Here is a 20,801-nt window from a genome sequence, read left to right as displayed (position 1 = left end):
AGATCATCTTGTTATTTTGTGCTGAAATTAAATGAGATTATTTGCACCCTCGACAACCACTGTGATTTATTATTATTATTTGACCCTGTTGGTCATCTATGAACATTTGAACATCTTGGCCATGTTCTGTTATAATCTCCACCCGGCACAGCTAGAAGAGGACTGGCAACCCCTCATAGCCTGGTTCCTCTCTAGGTTTCTTCCTAGGTTCTGCCTTTCTAGGGAGTTTTTCCTAGCCACCGTGCTTCTACACCTGCATTGCTTGCTGTTTGGGATTTTGGGCTGGGTTTCTGTACAGCACTTTGAGATATCAGCTGATGTAAGAAGGGCTTTATAAATACATTTAATTTGGTTTGTCAGGCTGTTCCCTCTCAGTCTGACAATGAGAGGAACAGAGACAAATCTAAGCTGGAGACAAAAACACTTTATTTTACAATGCCAATGAAGCTTTCCCAGATAGTCTATTTACATGTATTAGAAAAGAGCACTGCCACAATCGACAGTCTCCGGTACTATTCTAGATTTTCAGTAATCCACTCACTCAGTATGAACTCATACGTTTATTGACTATTGTACCAGTCATTATAACAATAACATCATTACACTATTATCTGTTGATCATCCTCAATACATATCCTCCCTGCAGTTGGCTAGCTGATGTTGTGTTAGCATTCACAACATGCTGCGTGGATGTTACAATCATTAGCACAGTGGTTTCCAATCAGAGACATTCCCAGGTGCTACTCTAGGATTATGTTCATTATCTATTGTATGAGATTTGAGAGTATCATCACAGAGATGAATTGAGAGAGAGAGTGGGAGAGAAAAAGAGAGCGCAGAAGAGGGGAGAGAGAGAATGAAAGAGAGGGAGGGAGGGAGAGGGAGAATGAAAGAGAGGGAGGAGAGATACGAGTGAAAGAATCTCCATTTAGGCTTTTCAAGTTAAGTTTGAAAATAATTTCCCCGAAAAAAGGGACCATGATCCCAAGTGATGGGGCGGCTAAATTGCTTATAGCATTCAAACACATTTTGAAGGCATTTCCTTTTGGTAAAAACTAAAAAAGGAGAAAAAAAAGTAATTTGCTCTAAAAGCACATTATTTTCTTCCTTGCTGCTTTGTGTTGAGAAGCCTGTTGCGGCGTACTCTTTTGACGGCGTCCTGAAAGTGGCGGAGGAATAGGCTACCTTATCGATTCAAGCCAGAGCACTACCTGTGGTTGGTTCAATTAAATTAAATGGATTTTAAAGTGACTGGGGACTGGGGCTGGCTGACACGACATAGAATGCAGCGATCAGGGCAGGATGTTCTGAAGTGGATTGAGTGCGCTTCAAAAATCTGTCCCCCTTCTATCTCTTTGTTCCCTGAAGTGCCTTTTGAAGCAGACCACACACACACCACACATACACTGCCATCCACATCCAGAGATCTGTCAGTGTGTTCCTTCTGGGTCAGTGAGAGGAGAGAACAGATCATGTTGGAACCACCCTCTCTGCCTTAGGAGTAATGCTATAATGAAGCTCTATGGGGGCTGGAGTCGAGTATTGGTCTGGAGTAGAGCAATGGTGTCATTAGACATAGCGATGGTTCACACAGACCTCTTAGTGCTCAGATGTATTCCTCATCAGCACACATCCCACTACAGTGGCTGGCTCATTCTCCCTCTCTCTTTTTCTCTTTCATCTGCTTTTTAGGGACTTCTCTCTCTCTCTCTCTCTCTCTCTCTCTCTCTCTCTCTCTCTCTCTCTCTCTCTCTCTCTCTCTCTCTCTCTCTCTCTCTCTCTCTCTCTCTCTCTCTCTCTCTCTCTCTCTCTCTCTCTCTCTCTCTCTCTCTCTCTCTCTCTCTCTCTCTCTCTCTCTCTCTCTCTCTCTCTCTCTCTCTCCTCTCTCTCTCTCTCTCTCTCTCTCTCTCTCTCTCTCTCTCTCTCTCTCTCTCTCTCTCTCTCTCTCTCTCTCTCTCTCTCTCTCTCTCTCTCCTCTCTCTCCTCTCTCTCTCTCTCTCTCCTCTCTCTCTCTCTCTCTCTCTTCCCCATGAGTGGAGAGTTTAATTCATCTATTTCCCTGATGTTTCCTTTCAAGTCCAAATCTAAAACACAATCATCAAGCCGACAGAGCTATTCTGAACAACACTGGGCCATTATGTTTCTTTGGCAACAAAGCACTTGTCTGAAACAAAGATGAATCAAATCTTATTTTTTCTGATGTGTCGGAGAGGCATAGACTCACAACAATAGACACAGCAGGAACTGAAGAGGAGTCTTGACGGGGTATATGCTCAAATGAGCAGCCTTAGTTTATCAGTTTGTTTTGTGCTTTCTGGTACAGACTAACCTGTTGTTTGACACTGAGGTGGTCCACAATAGGGGGATTCCTAATGAAACTAGAACAAAACAGGACCATGATCTTTTTCATTCTCATTAAATTGTATCCATAGAAAGGTCCTTTGGGGGAAGGATTGTTGACATATATTTGACATTTGTATCTTAAAGCATAATTAAAAAATATATATTATTTGTATATGTGTGAATTGTTGGCCTTACCTAGGCCTCCTTTATTCATGTTTATACTTTTCAATATTCATATATCAATGTAAGGAAATTGTTATTGCAATTAAACTACTAATCATTACAGAGCAAGCGGTAAAGCTTCATATGACACAAATCTTTTATTTTAGAACTTACAGATGAAACATTATGGTGCATTATGGGTAAGGCCAAAATGTCACAAATGTCCCAACTTCAATAATTTTTTTCTCAGTTATGCTTTAAGATACAAACGACAAATGTATGTCAGCAATCCTTCCTCCAAAGGACCCTTCTATGGACAACATTTAGTCAAAATCCCCAAAATCATGGTCCTGTTTTGTGATGAATCACCCAATACATACAGTACAATTTGTGATACACGTTCTGCCATACTGTAAGATGTACATCTAGTTGATAAGTATGCCCACATTCTGTTACATATTCTGTGTATTCTGTGTCCAGTGCATGTAGTTTATGTATTCAGTGATAGTAGCCCGTTCCCTCATGGCATTTGGAAACGACCATATGGTCTTTGCTCTCTCAACCAGAGCTAGCTGGATCCTGCACTGCCTTTCCCACCGCATTCAGTAGACAGAAGCAGTGGAGTTCAGAGGTGCTACACAAACCCCCCGATTAGGTTCCAGTCAGGCTTCCTGGCTGATTACAGAGTGCTCATCACTTAGCCGGAGGGGAACAGGTTATCCTCAAGAGCTGCTGGGGAAATCAGGCAAGGTCTCAAAGGGTGTGTGGCTTTTGCTGACTACTGAAGTGAGACGGTGTTACCACAAGCTAGCTGTGATCCCATTGGTATTACAAGTAAATGTGTGAAGAGAGGTGTGGAAAAAGGTTCAGAGGTCATTTGCAGTGTGAATAAGCCTTATGACTGCTTACGTGTACTGGCAGAGCAGATCTAGAGGTCAGAACAGGGGTTTTAAACTGCTGTCAGTGTGTGCAGGGTTTTTCCCCACCCAGCACTAACACAGCTGATTCAAATAATCTATACATTGTGGTCTTCGATGAAGACCAGTTAGTTAAATCAAGTGTGTTAGAGCTGGGCTGGAACAAAAGCCTGCCTGCGATGCAGTTCTCGAGGACCAAGAAAGGACGTCAGCTCTGTATGACTGGGTGGGGCTCACAGCCTTTTACTATGGGTAACGATCTTACAGGAAATAATAAAAAAATGATTACCCAACATACAGGAATGTGACTGAATGGTACTGGAACAGAATCCTCTATTGGAAACATTAATTGGTGGCTTGTAAAGCGATGATCTGGCATTGGATACTTAACTTTGATCTTTATAGAAGCCACAGGAGGTGCTGAGCTGCAGTTTTCTTTTCTTCTGAGGACTTGTGTTCGATGTTCATTGTTCATCGGGACAAATTGTTTCCATCTATGTCACCATTTACAGTCTCGGCCAAATGATAGCCTTATAATTGCTGTTTTACATATGAACCAATATATCCATGTTTTCTAATGTGCTTTATCTGTACCATTTTGTAAAGGCATCAAAAAAGCCCAGAACCAGGGTTTGGTTCATTTCACATATGGCAGAATGTACTCTTCAGTCTACTGTACATCACACAGTCTCTCTCAGCTATAACAATACAAACAGAATGTTCTAGTCAGCTGCTAGCCACCTATTCACAGCCAAAGAGCCATTACCGCCACAATGTGATGTCATAAATCGCAGCCGTAATGAAAAAGTCTGGGCGCAAATGAGCCATTGTGGTGCTCAAACACTTTTAATTGTGTCTTTTGCAGTCGCAGTGATCCTATTGTGCTTTGTTCTTAAGAAATATGGTTTCCACATGGAATGGGCCAGAGCGTTTAATATGTATAATGCTGTTATCCCAGAGATATGTTTACTGTTGAACATTAAACCGATTTGATATAATAGTTTCATGTCCACACCACATTTCTATGTGATGGACAGGAGAACTATTATTTCACAAACCAATCTAGTAGAAAGGCAAAACTGATGTTGATTAAACGTTTTCTCAAAACTCTCAAGGTTTCTTCTTTGTTGTGACTGGATGTCGAGGGAGCTGTGTCTCTCTCAGGTCTGAGTTCAGTCTGGGGTTAAATCCTGCTCTGTGCTTTGAGTGTTTTATCTGATCTGGGAGGGCTCTGAGAGCCCTGCGGTGTCCAGAGCTACTGATTAAATATTTATGCAGGTTTTATGAAGTGGTGATGCCGGCGCTCCATCTGAAGTGACACACGCTGTATTCATCACTCCTTTGTCTCAGAGAGAAAATTGGAAGAGGTGGAAATAAACTGACCTTCATCCGTTCTCTCCCCTCATCTGGAAGTGTAATGTTCTGAATATGGCTGAGCCTCTATCTGTCAGATGACAAGTGAATTTGTTGAGCAAATATCTCTCTCTCTCTCTCTCAGGGTGATGACGTCCTGACAGTCATCAAAATGAAGGCGCAGTGGCCTGCCTGGCAACCCTTGAATGTGTGAGTAGTCCAACAGTAACCTCCTCTATCACCTCTCTCTGTTTCTCTCACTCTTTCTCTCTGACTAACTCACTCACACTTTCTCCTGAGGGATTGACCCATTCTGCAGCTATGTCCTTTTTCCTTCCTCTCTCTCCTTTCTATATGCCACCCTCACCCTTATTCTTCTCTCTCCTTTCTATATGCCACCATTCTTCTTCTCCCTCCTTTCTATATGCCACCCTCACCCTTATTCTTCTCTCTCCTTTCTATATGCCACCATTCTTCTTCTCCCTCCTTTCTATATTACACCCTCACCCTTCTTCATCTCTCTCCTTTCTATATGCCACCATTCTTCTTCTCCATCCTTTCTATATGCCACCCTCACCTTCTTCTTCTCTCTCCTTTCTATATGCCACCATTCTTCTTCTCTCTCCTTTCTATATGCCACCATTCTTCATTTCTCTCCTTTCTATATGCCACCTTTCTTCTTCTCTCTCCTTTCTATATGCCACCTTTCTTCTTCTCTCTTCTTTCTATATGCCACCCTCACCCCTTTTCTTCTCTCTCCTTTCTATATGCCACCCTCACCCTTCTTCTTCTTTCTCCTTTCTATATGCCACCTTCACCCTTCTTCATTTCTCTCCTTTCTATATGCCACCTTTCTTCTTCTCTCTCCTTTCTATATGTCACCTTTCTTCTTCTCTCTTCTTTCTATATTACACCCTCACCCTTCTTCATTTCTCTCCTTTCTATATGCCACCTTTCTTCTTCTCTCTCCTTTCTATATGCCACCTTTCTTCTTCTCTCTCCTTTCTATATGTCACCCTCACCCTTTTTCTTCTCTCTCCTTTCTATATGCCACCCTCACCCTTTTTCTTCTCTCTCCTTTCTATATGCCACCCTCACCCTTTTTCTTCTCTCTCATTTCTATATGCCACCCTCACCCTTTTTCTTCTCTCTCCTTTCTATATGCCACCCTCACCCTTCTTCTTCTCTCTCCTTTCTATATGCCACCCTCACCCATTTTCTTCTCTCTCCTTTCTATATGCCACCCTCACCTTCTTCTTCTCTCTCCTTTCTATATGCCACCCTCACCCTTCTTCTCTCTCCTTTCTATATGCCACCCTCACCCTTCTTCTTCTCCCTCCTTTCTATATGCCACCCTCACCCTTCTTCTCTCTCCTTTCTATATGCCACCCTCACCCTTCTTCTTCTCCCTCCTTTCTATATGCCACCCTCACCCTTCTTCTCCCTCCTTTCTATATGCCACCCTCACCCTTCTTCTCTCTCCTTTCTATATGCCACCCTCACCCTTCTTCTTCTCTCTCCTTTCTATATGCCACCCTTCTTCTTCTCACTCCTTCCATGTTTTCTCTCTTTTCACAAATGCATGAGTTATACCACACTGCAAGGTCTTCTTCATCGCTCATCTACTCACTTTGAATCATGCCTTGCCTCCCAAGCACACAAATGAGGTGCCGTGGAGCCACTTAAAAGCACATGGCCTGAATCTGCTAGCTCATCTCCACCTGCACCAAGCTGATCAGTGTGCCTAGGCTTCCTTTACTCCTGCATGCATAAACCTTCATTTCATCTCTTATTTAGGAGAGAAACAAGGAGCTAGTTAGCCCAGGTAGCGCAGAGAGAAAAGCATCCTCAATGTAAGAAACACTCTCACAGAGGATCTGAGTGTGAGACTCCAAAGAGAGCTTCCAAAGGCAGCCACAGCAAGGGACAGAGCCAATCAAATACACAGAGGGTAATTAGCTCGCTGTCTTGTTTATATGCCAGCAAATTAATTGTATCATAAAGTGGCTGTGTAAATGCAGAGGAAATCAAATCAACTGGTTTAGGGGATGTGTGGTAGGAAAGGGAGGATGAGAGGAGGGGAAGAGGAGAGGGGGAGGTGGAGGTGTGATTGTAGTGTGATGTGGAAATGTACACATTCTGTTTGTACATGAGGTTTTCTTCCTTGAAAGTAGGGTGCATAAATGGTTAATTGCTCCTGTAATTGAAGGATGTTACTTTTTATTCTTTAAAATGAGTCTGTTGGGATTTATGTGATTTTTCTTTGTACATGTTCGTACATGTTTTTGAACGTGTTTATAAATGTTTGTACGTGTTTGTACATGTGATTCATAAAGTGTGTGTGTGTGTGTGTGTGTGTGTGTGTGTGTGTGTGTGTGTGTGTGTGTGTGTGTGTGTGTGTGTGTGTGTGTGTGTGTGTGTGTGTGTGTGTGTGTGTGTGTGTGTGTGTGTGTGTGTGTGTGAATTAGTGAAGGGGGCTTATGCTACTGCACTTGTGTGTACATGTGTGTGGGTTAAGAGGGTTTGTGCTTTGATGATGATTGATAGATCTCCTGGAGGGGTTTTTCTCCATCAAGGTTAATGGCCTCCTGCAGGCTCCTGTGTATCAAGACATCAGGCTGATCTATACTACACAGCTGCCTGCCAATTAACAAACCATCCTACCCTGCCTTTCAAGAAGAGAAAGAGGGAGAAAAAATAAACAGAGAGAAAGAGAGCAAGAGAGAGAGAGAAATAGACGTTGATTCATTATCAGTGGTTAGAAAACCAGCTCTTTATTATGTCTGAAGGATTCAAAGCAGATCATTAGAGATGGAGCTTCAGGTTCAGGGATATCTGGGATCAGTGTTGGGTTAGGAGGGGTTTGGAAGAACTATCATCATGGGACTAGAACATTAATGAATACACTGTGTTTATGTAACCACGTTTTCCTTTATCTGTCGGTCTCTCTATCCATCTTCCTTTCTGGTGCCTTTGATCCACAGTAATCACTTGTACTGATTTCGAACTAAAGTGGTCATCTTGAGAGAAATGTGGTTGCTGGAGCAAAGGAAAGGGAGAGAGAATCAGAGGAGGGTGGAGAGGGAGCGAGGGAGGTGGGTGAGCGGAGGGGTGCAGATATGACAGCTATTATTACACACAGCAGAGCTACAGCAGTCTGTCTCCTGAGACTCATAACATGTTAAAGGGAGAGGAAGACAGAGAGAGGGAGAGATAAAGAGAAAATAGCCAAAATAGGGAAAGATGGACACAGAGAGAGAGCAACAGAGAAGGAGATGTGGTCAGAGAGAGAGAGGGAGGGAGAGAAAGTAAGAGAAGGAGGAATCGAATTCCACCAGAGCCGTCTCCAACCAACCAACCGCTCCAAGCCGCCACACCAAGGTCAGCATTATGGTCATCACGGAGACGGATTTACGAGGCTTGCTGGACCTATCGTTGAGGGGAGCTCGCCTAATTAAAAACACTGCGGCGTATTGAGGAAATTACCCCCTGCCTCATTTGCATAAACGCCAGGGGATTAGCCGGGCTGGACTTGGAAGGAATCAATTTCCTTTGTGTTGTGTTCACGTTCCTCCTCCTTCCCTCAGGCCGTGTCTTATTGACGTGTAAACACATCATTCTCACTGCCCGTCGTTTTCACAATGTCCTTTTAAATGACATGTTTGCTTTTGCCCTCCCCGGCTGGATTGAAACATTTTACACAGTGAACTGGAGACTCAGGGTCGATGCAGCTGCTTTCCACTTTGAGTTTAAAGTCTGTGTCTGTCTGTCCTTGGTAGGTAAACCACGTTTGAGAGGATGTCTGGTTTCATCTGGTTTCCCTCTCAGTCCCACTGGTCTACCTGCACTTCTAGATAACCTGACATAATCCGCTTCAATGTTTCTCTGGGAATATCTCTATCTCACGCATATACCTGCCACCTGTCGACACGCATGCACGCATCCAAGCACACACGCACATGCACACACACACTCGTATGGTCAGTTGCCACAAAGAGGGATCTTGGAAAATTACAATTGGCTCAGAATAGGGCAGTACGGCTGGCTCTTAAATGTACATGGAGAGCTAACATTAATAATATGTATGTAAATCTCTTATGGCTCAAAGTGGAGGAGGGATTGACTTCATCACTACTTGTATTTGTAAGAAGTGTTGACAAGCTGAATGTACCGAGCTGTCTGTTTAAACTACTAGCACACAGCTGACACACATGCATACCTCACAAGACATGCCACCAGAGGGCTCTTCACAATCCCCATGTCCAGAACAGACTATGGGAGGCGCTCAGTACTACATAAAGCCATGACTACATGAAACTCTATTCCACATTAGGTAACTGATGCAAGCAGCAGAATAAGATTTAAAAAACAGATAAAAATACACCATATGTAACAGCGAGGACTGTGAAGAGACACACACACAGGCACAGACACTCACACACCTGCACCTTAGAGACTATTTTCACCTCAGAGAATATCTGCACCTCATCTGCATTGACTCTCCAGACATAAACCGTTACACACAAACACACACACATGCACACTCACATGCGCACACACACACACAGTTAACACAGCTGTTCAAAATATATTATTCAACTGTGCGACCAAGACACTATCCACTTTATATTTGTAACATAGTCACACTTGACATAGCACATGAATACTGTATATCATATTGTGTAGATATCAGTCTTATTAGTATGCATACTACATTCCTCTAATGACTTGTTAGTTTTCATTGACCTCTGATTAATATTGTTTGATATTGTAATGCCATGTTGAGGGGCGAGCACGCAAGTATTTCACTGCACCTTTTATACCTGCTGCCAACTGTGTATGTGACAAATAACATTTGATTTGACACACACACAACAACAATGTGTCACACAATGTGCTAGTGACACAGACAGAGCAATCTGCTGTGGGAATCTTCGTCGCTGGGCGGTGTTCTCTGTCACTGTCACAGTACAGAGCCCTCCCTCTCTCAAACACACGTTCGGACATGAAGGCAGCATGCGCACACACTCTTCAGAGTCTTATGTACTCAGACGGTCCCCACAGAAGACAGCCTACACCCCTCTCTTTCTCTCCATCTTCCTCTCTTTGTTCTGCTCTATCTGACCCCCTCCCACTCATACACCTATATCTCTCTCAGAACAGGAACGGCTGTGCCTGTGACAGCTACAGTTACCTCCATGATGTCCAGTAGTGAGTCCCTCGTCATTTTAAAGCACCCTATACGTCTCATCAGACCCTTTCTAAAGACAGCAGGACAAGCCCAGCTCTGAGGCTTCCAGCTGATTAGCACTGTGCTGACAGATGGATGGACGGACGGACGGACACTACAAACACTAACAAATGAAAAGGACAAATACAGCGTTAAATGTAACCAGGACTTCTTAAAAAAAAACACAAAAAAAAATAACCAGACAGACAGACAGACAGACAGACAGACAAATAAGGGGTTGTCAATGAAAACACAGCCGTTAATGAGCTAAAGGGTTTGTCTTTGTCACTCAGAGACAGCGTGTTTCCTGGGGATGTGGGTGGTGGGACGGAGGGAGGGAGGGACAGTGTCAGATTCGGGGAAAAAAGGGAAGTAGAGAGAAAGTCTAATCAGATATACTGTATACCCATTACATGATATCTATCCAAATGTCCCAATAGGTGATGGCCAGTTATGTTCACTGTATTTATACTTGAACAGATTAAAGGATAAACAGTTGAAAGTGTATTCTGTGAATCCTTGATTATATTATTATAGCTAGAGTCGCTGCATCAATGTCTCACTCTCTACACTCCTCAAAAAAAGTGTTCCAAAATGGTTCTTTGCAGAGGGATAGGGTTCTACCAAGAACTGTTTTGATCTGAAGAACACTTTTAGGAAGAAAGGGGTTATTTGTAAGCCAAAGGGTTCTACCTAGAACCTTTAACATCCTAAAAAAAAGGTTTTTGGAAGGAAGGTTTTTTTGATTCTTTGGAAGCCAAGAAGGGTTCTATATAGAACCATAGAGTATATCATATTTCCCAGCATGCTCTATTGCATGGTGGTTTTCAGAATTGTTTGTTTTAATGTTTTTCTGCATGGACATTGATTGGTTGATACATGTTATGCTACACAAAGATAAATAACATTCATTTTTGTAAACTAAACCAATTTTTTAATAATTTGACTTATTGCACCCATTACAGAGATGGTTGTTCCAGTTTAGATCATTGAGGTAGTATCAGTTTTCAATCTTCCCTACCATGGCAGTCATTCTCAATGCAGATTGCTGGTGATAAAAAATTCCATTTGTTGGATATTCTAACTAAATTGCACATCACTTTGCAAGCCAACATAATGTGACTTGCAAGCCTGATGTGGCCTGTAAACCAGGAGTTTTCTGACACCACTGTGTTAGGGTATAACTAGGCCTTCAATGAAAGGCGTTATGATATATTGTATGGTTCTATATAGCACCTTCTAAGACTGTACGGAAGCTCAATTATCACCTGAAACAATTATCCTGCTATTCTCCTGTCACTCTTCTGTTCTTCATCTGCCGGTAAATCCATCAGATTTTCTATCACCACACACACCTCAGCCCTGACCTGTCCAGTTCTGTCCAGCCCTGTCCTATCCAGTCCTGACTTGTCCTCCCATACACAGTAATAATCACCTCTAAGGATGTGTAAGAGCTCTAATCCTCTGGGAACACACAGCAGGCTGCCAGCCGTCCCCTCTTCCCCCTCACCGCGTGTCACCGCGTCCCTTTGCTCAGCTCAGCCAGTCTCGGAGGCCTTAGGTTTATCTCTGACAGCCACATTGGACCCAACACAAAGCCGACTTGTAATTGACAGGGTGGCAGGAGGGATAGGGTGTAGGAGGTTGGGAGGTATCTATCAACCCCTGATAAACGTTCATTAGAAATGCTGTGGTTTGGTACTAGGAAAAAGTATTTCTGAACAGACATTTGTGCTGCCATGTGAAACACTTTTCTTTGGGTGTGTGTGTGATCGCTCATCACAATATTATCTGTTGCACACACACACACACACACACACACACACACACACACACACACACACACACACACACACACACACACACACACACACACACACACACACACACACACACACACACACACACACACACACACACACACACATACATACATACATACATACATATACATACATATACATATACATGGCTCTCTGCCACCAGTAAAGTATTTAGTGGTGGATATTACTCTTTACCTCTGGCTGGCAGCTCTGTGTTGAACTGTTGTAGGGGGTGAGCTGGATGCGTAGGGCATGCCTGAGGCAGCAAAGAAACTTCTCTACATCTCTGTCGACTTAAGTACCCCTGCTCTCATCCTTTCCTCGTTCTTCATTTCCCATTCCTTGCTATCCCTCTTTCTCTTTTTCATGCTTTTTAGGGACTTCAGTCAGTATTTCTGTTCTCTCTCTTCCTCTCGCTTTCTCTCGCTCTATACTGTCTTCTCTCTTCTACTTTTCATATTTAGTCATTTAACAGGCACCTTTATCCAGAGTGACTTGCAATCTGTGCATTGATCAACTAAAGGTAGGTAAAACATCACATATCACAATTATTGCAATTGTGACTTTCTTCAAAATAGTCCCTTCTCTCTGTCCTCCAGTCGTGCTGCCCCGTCGGCTGAGTTCTCAGTGGACCGTACCCGTCACCTGATGTCCTTCCTCACCATGCTGGGGCCCAGCCCTGACTGGAACGTGGGGCTGTCTGCAGAGGACCTCTGCACCAAGGAGTGTGGTTGGGCCCAGAGGGTTGTCCAGGATATGATCCCCTGGGATGCAGGCACCGACAATGGGGTCACCTATGAGGTCAATGACCTCCTCAAAATGTCACAACTACACGCTCTAATATTCACACTATCTCTACCACAGTGATTCTAACCATAACCCTGGAGCGCAAGTCCCAGACATCACTCACACCACCTACTGTATAAAATCACACTTCTTCTAGGGCTGGGAGTTGCCAGGGACCTCACGATACCATATTATCATGATACTTAGGTGCCGATATGATATCTATTGCTATTCTCATGAATCTATATGTATTACTTTTCGAAACTGCAATGCGATGTTCCAAACATACGTCTGCTGCAGAGGGACAAGAGAGAGCCATGAGAAAACAACTTTTGATCAGTCATGGAAATAAAAGTGCTGAAAACAAATTAGTTCAGTATTTAAAAAGAAGATGGAGAACAAGCTATGACGGAGAAATACTGGGATTTTGGAGCATGTACAGCCGAATAGCACAAAAATAATATTAAGATATTGTCAAAAATAATATTGCAATACACTGAGTGTATAAAACGTTAGGAACACCTTTCTAATATTGAGTTGCACCCACTTTTGCCCTCAGAACCGCATCAATTCATCGGGGCATGGACTCTACAAGCGCCTGGCACCTACTACCATACCCCGTTCAAAGGCACTTAAATATTTAGTCTTGCCCATTCTCCTTCTGAATGGCACACACACACACAATCCATGTCTCAATTGTCTCAAGGCTCAAAAATCCTCCTTTAACCTGTTCCTCCCCTTCATCTACACTGATTGAAGCGGATTTAACAAGTGACATCAATAAGGTATTATAGCTTTCACTTAGATTTACCTGGTAAGTCTGTCATGGAAGAGCAGGTGTTCCTAATGTTTTATACACTCTCTATATATGTCAATGTATTATTTTTCCGCATGGGCAGACTGGTTGAGGAGAGTCTGTGACTGTGCGGTGCTGTGTGAGCTCACAGACAGAGCTTTGGCTGATCCCTGGGAGTTCACAGACGAACCTGTTGAACTCTTACTCCCCTGTTTGATTTGGCTCGCCCCACCAATGATCTTACTCATATCAAATGTCTGGAGCCTCAGACATATTTACAGTGTATTTTGGTGGAAGAAAGAACAAGTTGTGCAAGAACCGGTCAAGAGTTATGAAATGAGGTTGTAGAGTGTTTTGTTATTGAACGGTGTCTATATATTTTAGTGGTCTCTGTTGTTTCAGGAAGCCTGAAGCTGACGTTTGGAGTTGTTAAAACAGCTCCTGGTAACCTCCTGTGGTGTTCTCTCTCACTGTGTGACTCTGCTCTACACTGGTGTGAAACAGTAGGATGTATGTAGTGATGTAGCAACCACATTCTGTACATTGTAATGGAGGGTTATGCCTGACAGATAACATATCAGAAGTTCAAAGGTGTGAAAGATTTTGATCACCATAACACAACAGCACTTTACGAAGTTACATGTCAACCCTTTATGTTCAGACTAGTGGATGGCTTGTTTTCCAGTGTTGTGCCTTCAGAAGCCCTGTGTCTGTGTTTGTTGTGTTAGCCCCCTGCTAGCAGATGTTTGCTGCAGACTAATGACAACAGTTTCACCACATAACCCCATAACTCACAGTGTCCCTGACCAAGATCTATGGATTCATGTTGTTTTAGTGGATGTGGCTTTGTGACTTGTATAATCTAGGTTTGCCAGTCTTAGGAGGTCGTATGTTATTTGTGCTGGGACGAGACTATATTATAGATGTGTTGTATACCTCCATAGTGCACATGAAGAGACCTATTGCAACCTTTCAAGGTTATCTGCAAATACATATTTTATCACTGATATCATGACACTGTTCCTCAATACTACAATGGAACACATATTGACATGAAAAGCCCAGTCATGTATCTATGTTGACTCTTCATTTGTGTTGTCTGTTCTGACCTCCAGTCTCCCAACAAGCCCACAGTCCCTCAGGAGAAGATCCGCCCCCTGACTAGCCTGGACCACCCTCAGAGCCCCTTCTACGACCCTGAGGGGGGCGCCATCACCCCCGTGGCCAGGGTAGTAGTGGAGCGCATCGCCCGAAAGGTCTGTCCATCCATTCATCTCTCTCCATTCTTTCCGTTCCTTTGGCTGCTAAATCTCTCCCACTTTTGTTGCCTCGATCCTCTTTCTTTGCTCACTTCAATTCCTATTTCCATCCTCATCTGTCTCACGCTCTACTCACTCCTCTTGTTCTTTCCCTCCAGCTGTCACCAACACAACCTGATTTCATGCGCATCAAGGCATGTTTGAGGTTGGCTCTAAGATCTCGAAGCGGTTACAAACATTTGATTATGTGCCTGTGTTCATAACGCTGTTTCGGTATACGATTCGAAATGAGAAGGTAAACAAACGGAACTATGGAACATATTGGTGTATCGAACTAGAAATGTCAACTTTAAAGCTTCAGACACTGAGAGGAAGATACATATTTTTCAGTCAGAAGAAAGTAACTTTATTTTAACTCCCTCTGCATTGTTCCAGTGTCTAACTGAAGACGTTGTGGGTCAATACAGCTGTAGATATAGATGTTAGTTGTATAGGTGCAGTTTGAAGAGAACAGGTGTTGAACAGTGATATAAATGTCAGTGGACTATAGCATATACACAGCATCCAGCCTGGCAGACTCACCTGGAATCTCTCCATCTACTCTATTATAGCCTTTGTCAATCTATTGATCCTCACACACTGATGCATGTAGGTACAAGCACACACGTGCACGCACAATTGCACACACACAGCAACGCCCCCAGCCCCACACACACACCCTATCACTCTGATCGTTTGTCACTTGCCCTAAGTGGACCTCTGTTGTTATGACAGCTGAATGTCATTATCAGCATGTCCCCATATCACCTCCCCGTTCGCCAGAAAGACCGATAACTAAATACGCTAGCTAGATAGCGACAACGTGTGTGTATCTGTGAGCTCCAGCAAAGGTGAGAGGATGCATCAGCTGACCTCCCTGTTTACCCCCTTCTCTGTCTGATAGCCGCCAGAGGCAAACGGAGGATCTTATCACAACAGAGTGGTATGTATTCCACAACGCAGGCCTGTGTTTCTCTGTCCGCAGGGAGAGCAGTGCAACATCGTGCCTGATAACGTGGACGACATTGTGGCTGATATCGCCCAGGAGGAGAAAGAGGAAGGTCTGTGTCTCTCTTTATCTCTCTCTCCCCTCTGTGTCCCGGTATCTCCCCAACTCTGCCAACAAAGGTTGTAACAGAGGAGCGATAAGCAAGAGAGAGGAGAAAGGCATGTCTCTCCCTCTCTCTCTCTCTCTCTCTCTCTCTCTCTCTCTCTCTCTCTCTCCCTCTCTCCCTCTCTCCCTCTCTCCCTCTCTCTCTCCCTCTCTCTCTCTCTCTCTCTCTCTCTCTCTCTCTCTCTCTCTCTCTCTCTCTCTCTCTCTCTCTCTCTCATGGGAAAGCTGCACAGATGGAATCGTAAGCAGATTTGATCAGTAGTGGCATTTTCAATAAATCAATAAGGCTGCGGTTGAGATTCTTCCAAGTGAATTGTCGCTCCTTAACATGTCCCAGGGACATACATGTTTGATTTGATTTGAGTCAGATGAATGTTTCAATAGCACATCACTTAGTGAGGAGGGGCTTAGGCACTCAACACACCTGAGGAAACACATAACTAGTTATGACTTTGAACGTTTGTGTTTATGCCTTCATTTGATGAATGTCTCTCTCTCTCTCTCTCTCCACCTCTCTCTCTTCCTCTAAACCCTCCCCTCCTCTGTCACCTTTTCTCCCCCCTCCCTCCCTCTCTCTCTCTTGCTGTCTCTCTCGTTCCCACTTTCCCTCCCTTCAGACGACACTCCAGAGACGTGTATCTACTCCAACTGGTCTCCGTGGTCAGCCTGCAGCTCAGCCACCTGTGACAAGGGCAAGAGGATGAGACAGAGGATGCTGAAGGCCCAGCTGGACCTCAGTGTACCCTGTCCTCACACCCAGGACTTTGAGCCCTGCATGGGGCCAGGATGCAGCGACGAGGGTCAGTATGTTGGATGTACTAGGCAGCTCATGAGACATGGTGGGGTTTCGAACAAAGGTTAACCTGAGATTTACAAGACTGTGTTAGCCTCCTGAGCTAAAGCCGATATATTAGCTCAGGGAGCTAATGCAAGTCTTCGTCTCAGGCAATGTTACTCAACACGTGAACGTGGTTCACCGAACCACCTCCGTTACACAAATATATATTGACATGAACATATATACTACAATACAATCTAGGATACAATCTGGAAATGTGTATTTCTTGTTGCTGTCTTGGTGTATAAACACCCATCTAAAAACAAACTTCAACATCCGACCACCAAGTCCCTCTAGGAGCTTTATTAGTGTGGACGTCATCTTTCTTAGCATTTCATAGGTTATTGCAAAGAAAACAGGGAAAGATAAAATCTGGTTTACTGCAGGTCTTTACTAGTGTTGGGTCATCGATAAAGCCCCTGGCTCGTTTGTAGCTCAGCCAATAAAGTTGTAGAGGCATAGAGGTGAGAGGGACACTGTGTTTCTGAGACAGGCCTATAAAATGTGTAATGGGCTAAAGCTGCCGGGAGGCCACAGTGGATACTAAGGCTTTATTAAAAGACACATAACAAGTTATGAGAATACACACAGCGGCGTCACGTCTTTGCTGCTTGCAGTGAAAGACTAATGAATAATAAAATAGGTGTGTGTGTGTGTGTGTGTGTGTGTGTGTGTGTGTGTGTGTGTGTGTGTGTGTGTGTGTGTGTGTGTGTGTGTGTGTGTGTGTGTGTGTGTGTGTGTGTGTGTGTGTGTGTGTGTGTGTGCGCAAGTGGAAGTATGCCCAATCTGACATAATGAAAAATATCAGACCCACAATTAATTTAAATTCAGCGAGAAGGCATCTTCTCATGGACAAACAATATCAAGAGTCGACCTTGAATCTCTGGAAGTGGTCTATCTTCAGTTCCACCTATTGGTTCATTATTACTATGTGTTTATGTTGATTGATGTAATAATCTCTTGTCCTCTTCATACATTCTCCTTAAACAACATCCCACGTATTACCATGGAGATCTGGCTCCCTTCTCATGTAATGGTCTGTTAACGAACTCTATTGATTCAAGATTCATAATTGATTAAATATAACAGAGGTTTAGCTGGTGTGTGTGTGTGTGTGTGTGTGTGTGTGTGTGTGTGTGTGTGTGTGTGTGTGTGTGTGTGTGTGTGTGTGTGTGTATGAATCAGTCTGTGTTTGTGCACACACACACACACACACACACACACACACACACACACACACACACACACACACACACACACACACACACACACACACACACACACACACACACACATGGGCTCTTACTCTGGGCTCTTATTCATGATTTGCTTATTATTAATGATTCATTAATGATTTGCTCATCTTATTAATGATGAGCTTCTTTATAGAGCAGAGCTTAATGAGTCTTTCAGTCTGGAGAGGGTTTAGATATAAATCCATGTGAGTCTCACCCAGAACGACTCTTATCCTCCCTCCCCTCCCACCTGAACATAATGAAACAACAGCAGGGGGTAGTTATTAATGAGGAGAAACATGTCTGTTTCATAAATGTGTTCACAGCTCATGCATTTTCAAAGCTCTTGGGTAACACTGTGGGTACAGACGTACTGGTACAAGCTCTTGGGTAACACTGTGGGTACAGGCGTACTAGTACAAACTCTTGGGTAACACTGTGGGTACAGGCGTACTGGTACAAACTCTTGGGTAACACTGTGGGTACAGGCGTACTGGTACAAGCTCTTGGGTAACACTGTGGGTACAGGCGTACTGGTACAAACTCTTGGGTAACACTGTGGGTACAGGCGTACTGGTACAAGCTCTTAGGTAACACTGTGGGTACAGGCGTACTGGTACAAGCTCTTGGGTAACACTGCGGGTACAGGCGTACTGGTACAAACTCTTGGGTAACACTGTGGGTACAGGCGTACTGGTACAAGCTCTTGGGTAACACTGTGGGTACAGGCGTACTGGTACAAGCTCTTGGGTAACACTGTGGGTACAGGCGTACTGGTACAAACTCTTGGGTAACACTGTGGGTACAGGCGTACTGGTACAAACTCTTGGGTAACACTGTGGGTACAGGCGTACTGGTACAAGCTCTTGGGTAACACTGTGGGTACAGGCGTACTGGTACAAACTCTTGGGTAACACTGTGGGTACAGGCGTACTGGTACAAGCTCTTGGGTAACACTGTGGGTACAGGCGTACTGGTACAAACTCTTGGGTAACACTGTGGGTACAGGCGTACTGGTACAAACTCTTGGGTAACACTGTGGGTACAGGCGTACTGGTACAAGCTCTTGGGTAACACTGTGGGTACAGGCGTACTGGTACAAACTCTTGGGTAACACTGTGGGTACAGGCGTACTGGTACAAGCTCTTAGGTAACACTGTGGGTACAGGCGTACTGGTACAAGCTCTTGGGTAACACTGCGGGTACAGGCGTACTGGTACAAACTCTTGGGTAACACTGTGGGTACAGGCGTACTGGTACAAGCTCTTGGGTAACACTGTGGGTACAGGCGTACTGGTACAAGCTCTTGGGTAACACTGTGGGTACAGGCGTACTGGTACAAACTCTTGGGTAACACTGTGGGTACAGGCGTACTGGTACAAACTCTTGGGTAACACTGTGGGTACAGGCGTACTGGTACAAGCTCTTGGGTAACACTGTGGGTACAGGCGTACTGGTACAAACTCTTGGGTAACACTGTGGGTACAGGCGTACTGGTACAAGCTCTTGGGTAACACTGTGGGTACAGGCGTACTGGTACAAACTCTTGGGTAACACTGTGGGTACAGGCGTACTGGTACAAGCTCTTAGGTAACACTGTGGGTACAGGCGTACTGGTACAAGCTCTTGGGTAACACTGTGGGTACAGGCGTACTGGTACAAACTCTTGGGTAACACTTTGGGTACAGGCGTACTGGTACAAGCTCTTGGGTAACACTGTGGGTACAGGCGTACTGGTACAAACTCTTGGGTAACACTTTGGGTACAGGCGTACTGGTACAGAGTCTTGGGTAACACTGTGGGTACAGGCATACTGGTACAAGCTCTTATAATGGCCATTAGCTGACATAGATGCTCATAGTCTCCTTTTGTCTTATTATGATAAATGAGACTAACAGGAGGTCCTATGATGTAGACTGGTTGATTATATAAAGTGTGATGTAGTTACTAACACTGTAAGGACATTAAAATCCTGAATGCAACTCAAATGCCATAACTGACTGTGACCTTCTGCACTTTGCCCCTGACTTCTCAGAAGGGTCCACCTGCACAATGTCAGAGTGGATCACCTGGTCTCCGTGCAGCATGTCATGTGGGATGGGCCTGCGGTCCCGGGAACGCTACGTCAAGCAGTTCCCTGACGATGGCTCTGTGTGTACCTTGCCTACTGAGGAGAACGAGAAGTGTATTGTGAACGAGGAATGCAGTGAGTAGCTTTAACCCCTGAAATCAATGGTTCACAAAGTCATTTATCACAAACATTGCTGCATTTACCAAAGTTTATTTTTTAATCAGGTAAAAAAACATTTTCCCAAGGTATAGGAAACTTTTGATTAATCTGTGTATGCACTTTTCATACAAACAAAGCTATTTATTTATAGGCTGTAGATAAATGAGGCTCATTGTGTGCATCAATTCTCAGTGGAAGAGCATCTGCTAAATTATTCAAATGTACTGTTCAAACTATTAGGATGATGTATAATTATGCGTGATTACAGGACAAAGTAATGCATATGTGGATTAAGTTCTGTCTCCCATTGAACACACCCACTCCCCCTCTCTTCCTCTCCCCCACCCCCCTCCTCTTCCCTCTCCCTTTCTCATTCCCTCCTCCTCCTCCCTTCCCCCTCTCCACCTTTTCCCATCTGATCCCCCATCTCTTCAGCCCCCAACAGTTGTCTGGTGACAGAGTGGGGTGAGTGGGACTCCTGCAGTGCCACCTGTGGGCTGGGCATGAAGAGGAGGGAACGCATGGTGAAGATGCCTCCACCAGACGGCTCCATCTGTGGGGCTGAGGTGCTGGAGGTGGAGAAGTGCATGATGCCAGAGTGTCGTGAGTAACACACACACACACTCCCGCACAAACACTCCCGCACACACACTCCCACACACACACTCCCACACAC

At 44.3% G+C, this 20,801-nt stretch overlaps 1 protein-coding gene across 3 annotated transcripts in view; it reads left to right on the top strand.

The window, feature by feature from the left end:
* Positions 1 to 20,801, top strand: part of LOC129854358 (spondin-1-like) — a 142,926-nt gene that overhangs the window by 118,430 nt on the left and 3,695 nt on the right. Inside the window, exons 7-13 of one of the 3 annotated variants that reach the window (XM_055921307.1) lie at positions 4,921 to 4,985; positions 12,407 to 12,629; positions 14,526 to 14,666; positions 15,613 to 15,769; positions 16,440 to 16,622; positions 19,931 to 20,101; positions 20,561 to 20,728. In XM_055921307.1, coding sequence (XP_055777282.1) covers positions 4,921 to 4,985; positions 12,407 to 12,629; positions 14,526 to 14,666; positions 15,613 to 15,769; positions 16,440 to 16,622; positions 19,931 to 20,101; positions 20,561 to 20,728 — 1,108 coding nt within the window. The remainder of the gene's footprint in view (positions 1 to 4,920; positions 4,986 to 12,406; positions 12,630 to 14,525; positions 14,667 to 15,612; positions 15,770 to 16,439; positions 16,623 to 19,930; positions 20,102 to 20,560; positions 20,729 to 20,801) is intronic. The other 2 variants (XM_055921310.1, XM_055921309.1) reach the window with 2 other exon arrangements.

Source organism: Salvelinus fontinalis, chromosome 4 (genome assembly GCF_029448725.1).
Source record: "Salvelinus fontinalis isolate EN_2023a chromosome 4, ASM2944872v1, whole genome shotgun sequence".
Classification (NCBI taxonomy): domain Eukaryota; kingdom Metazoa; phylum Chordata; class Actinopteri; order Salmoniformes; family Salmonidae; genus Salvelinus; species Salvelinus fontinalis.
This window is presented reverse-complemented; position numbering and strand designations above follow the sequence as displayed.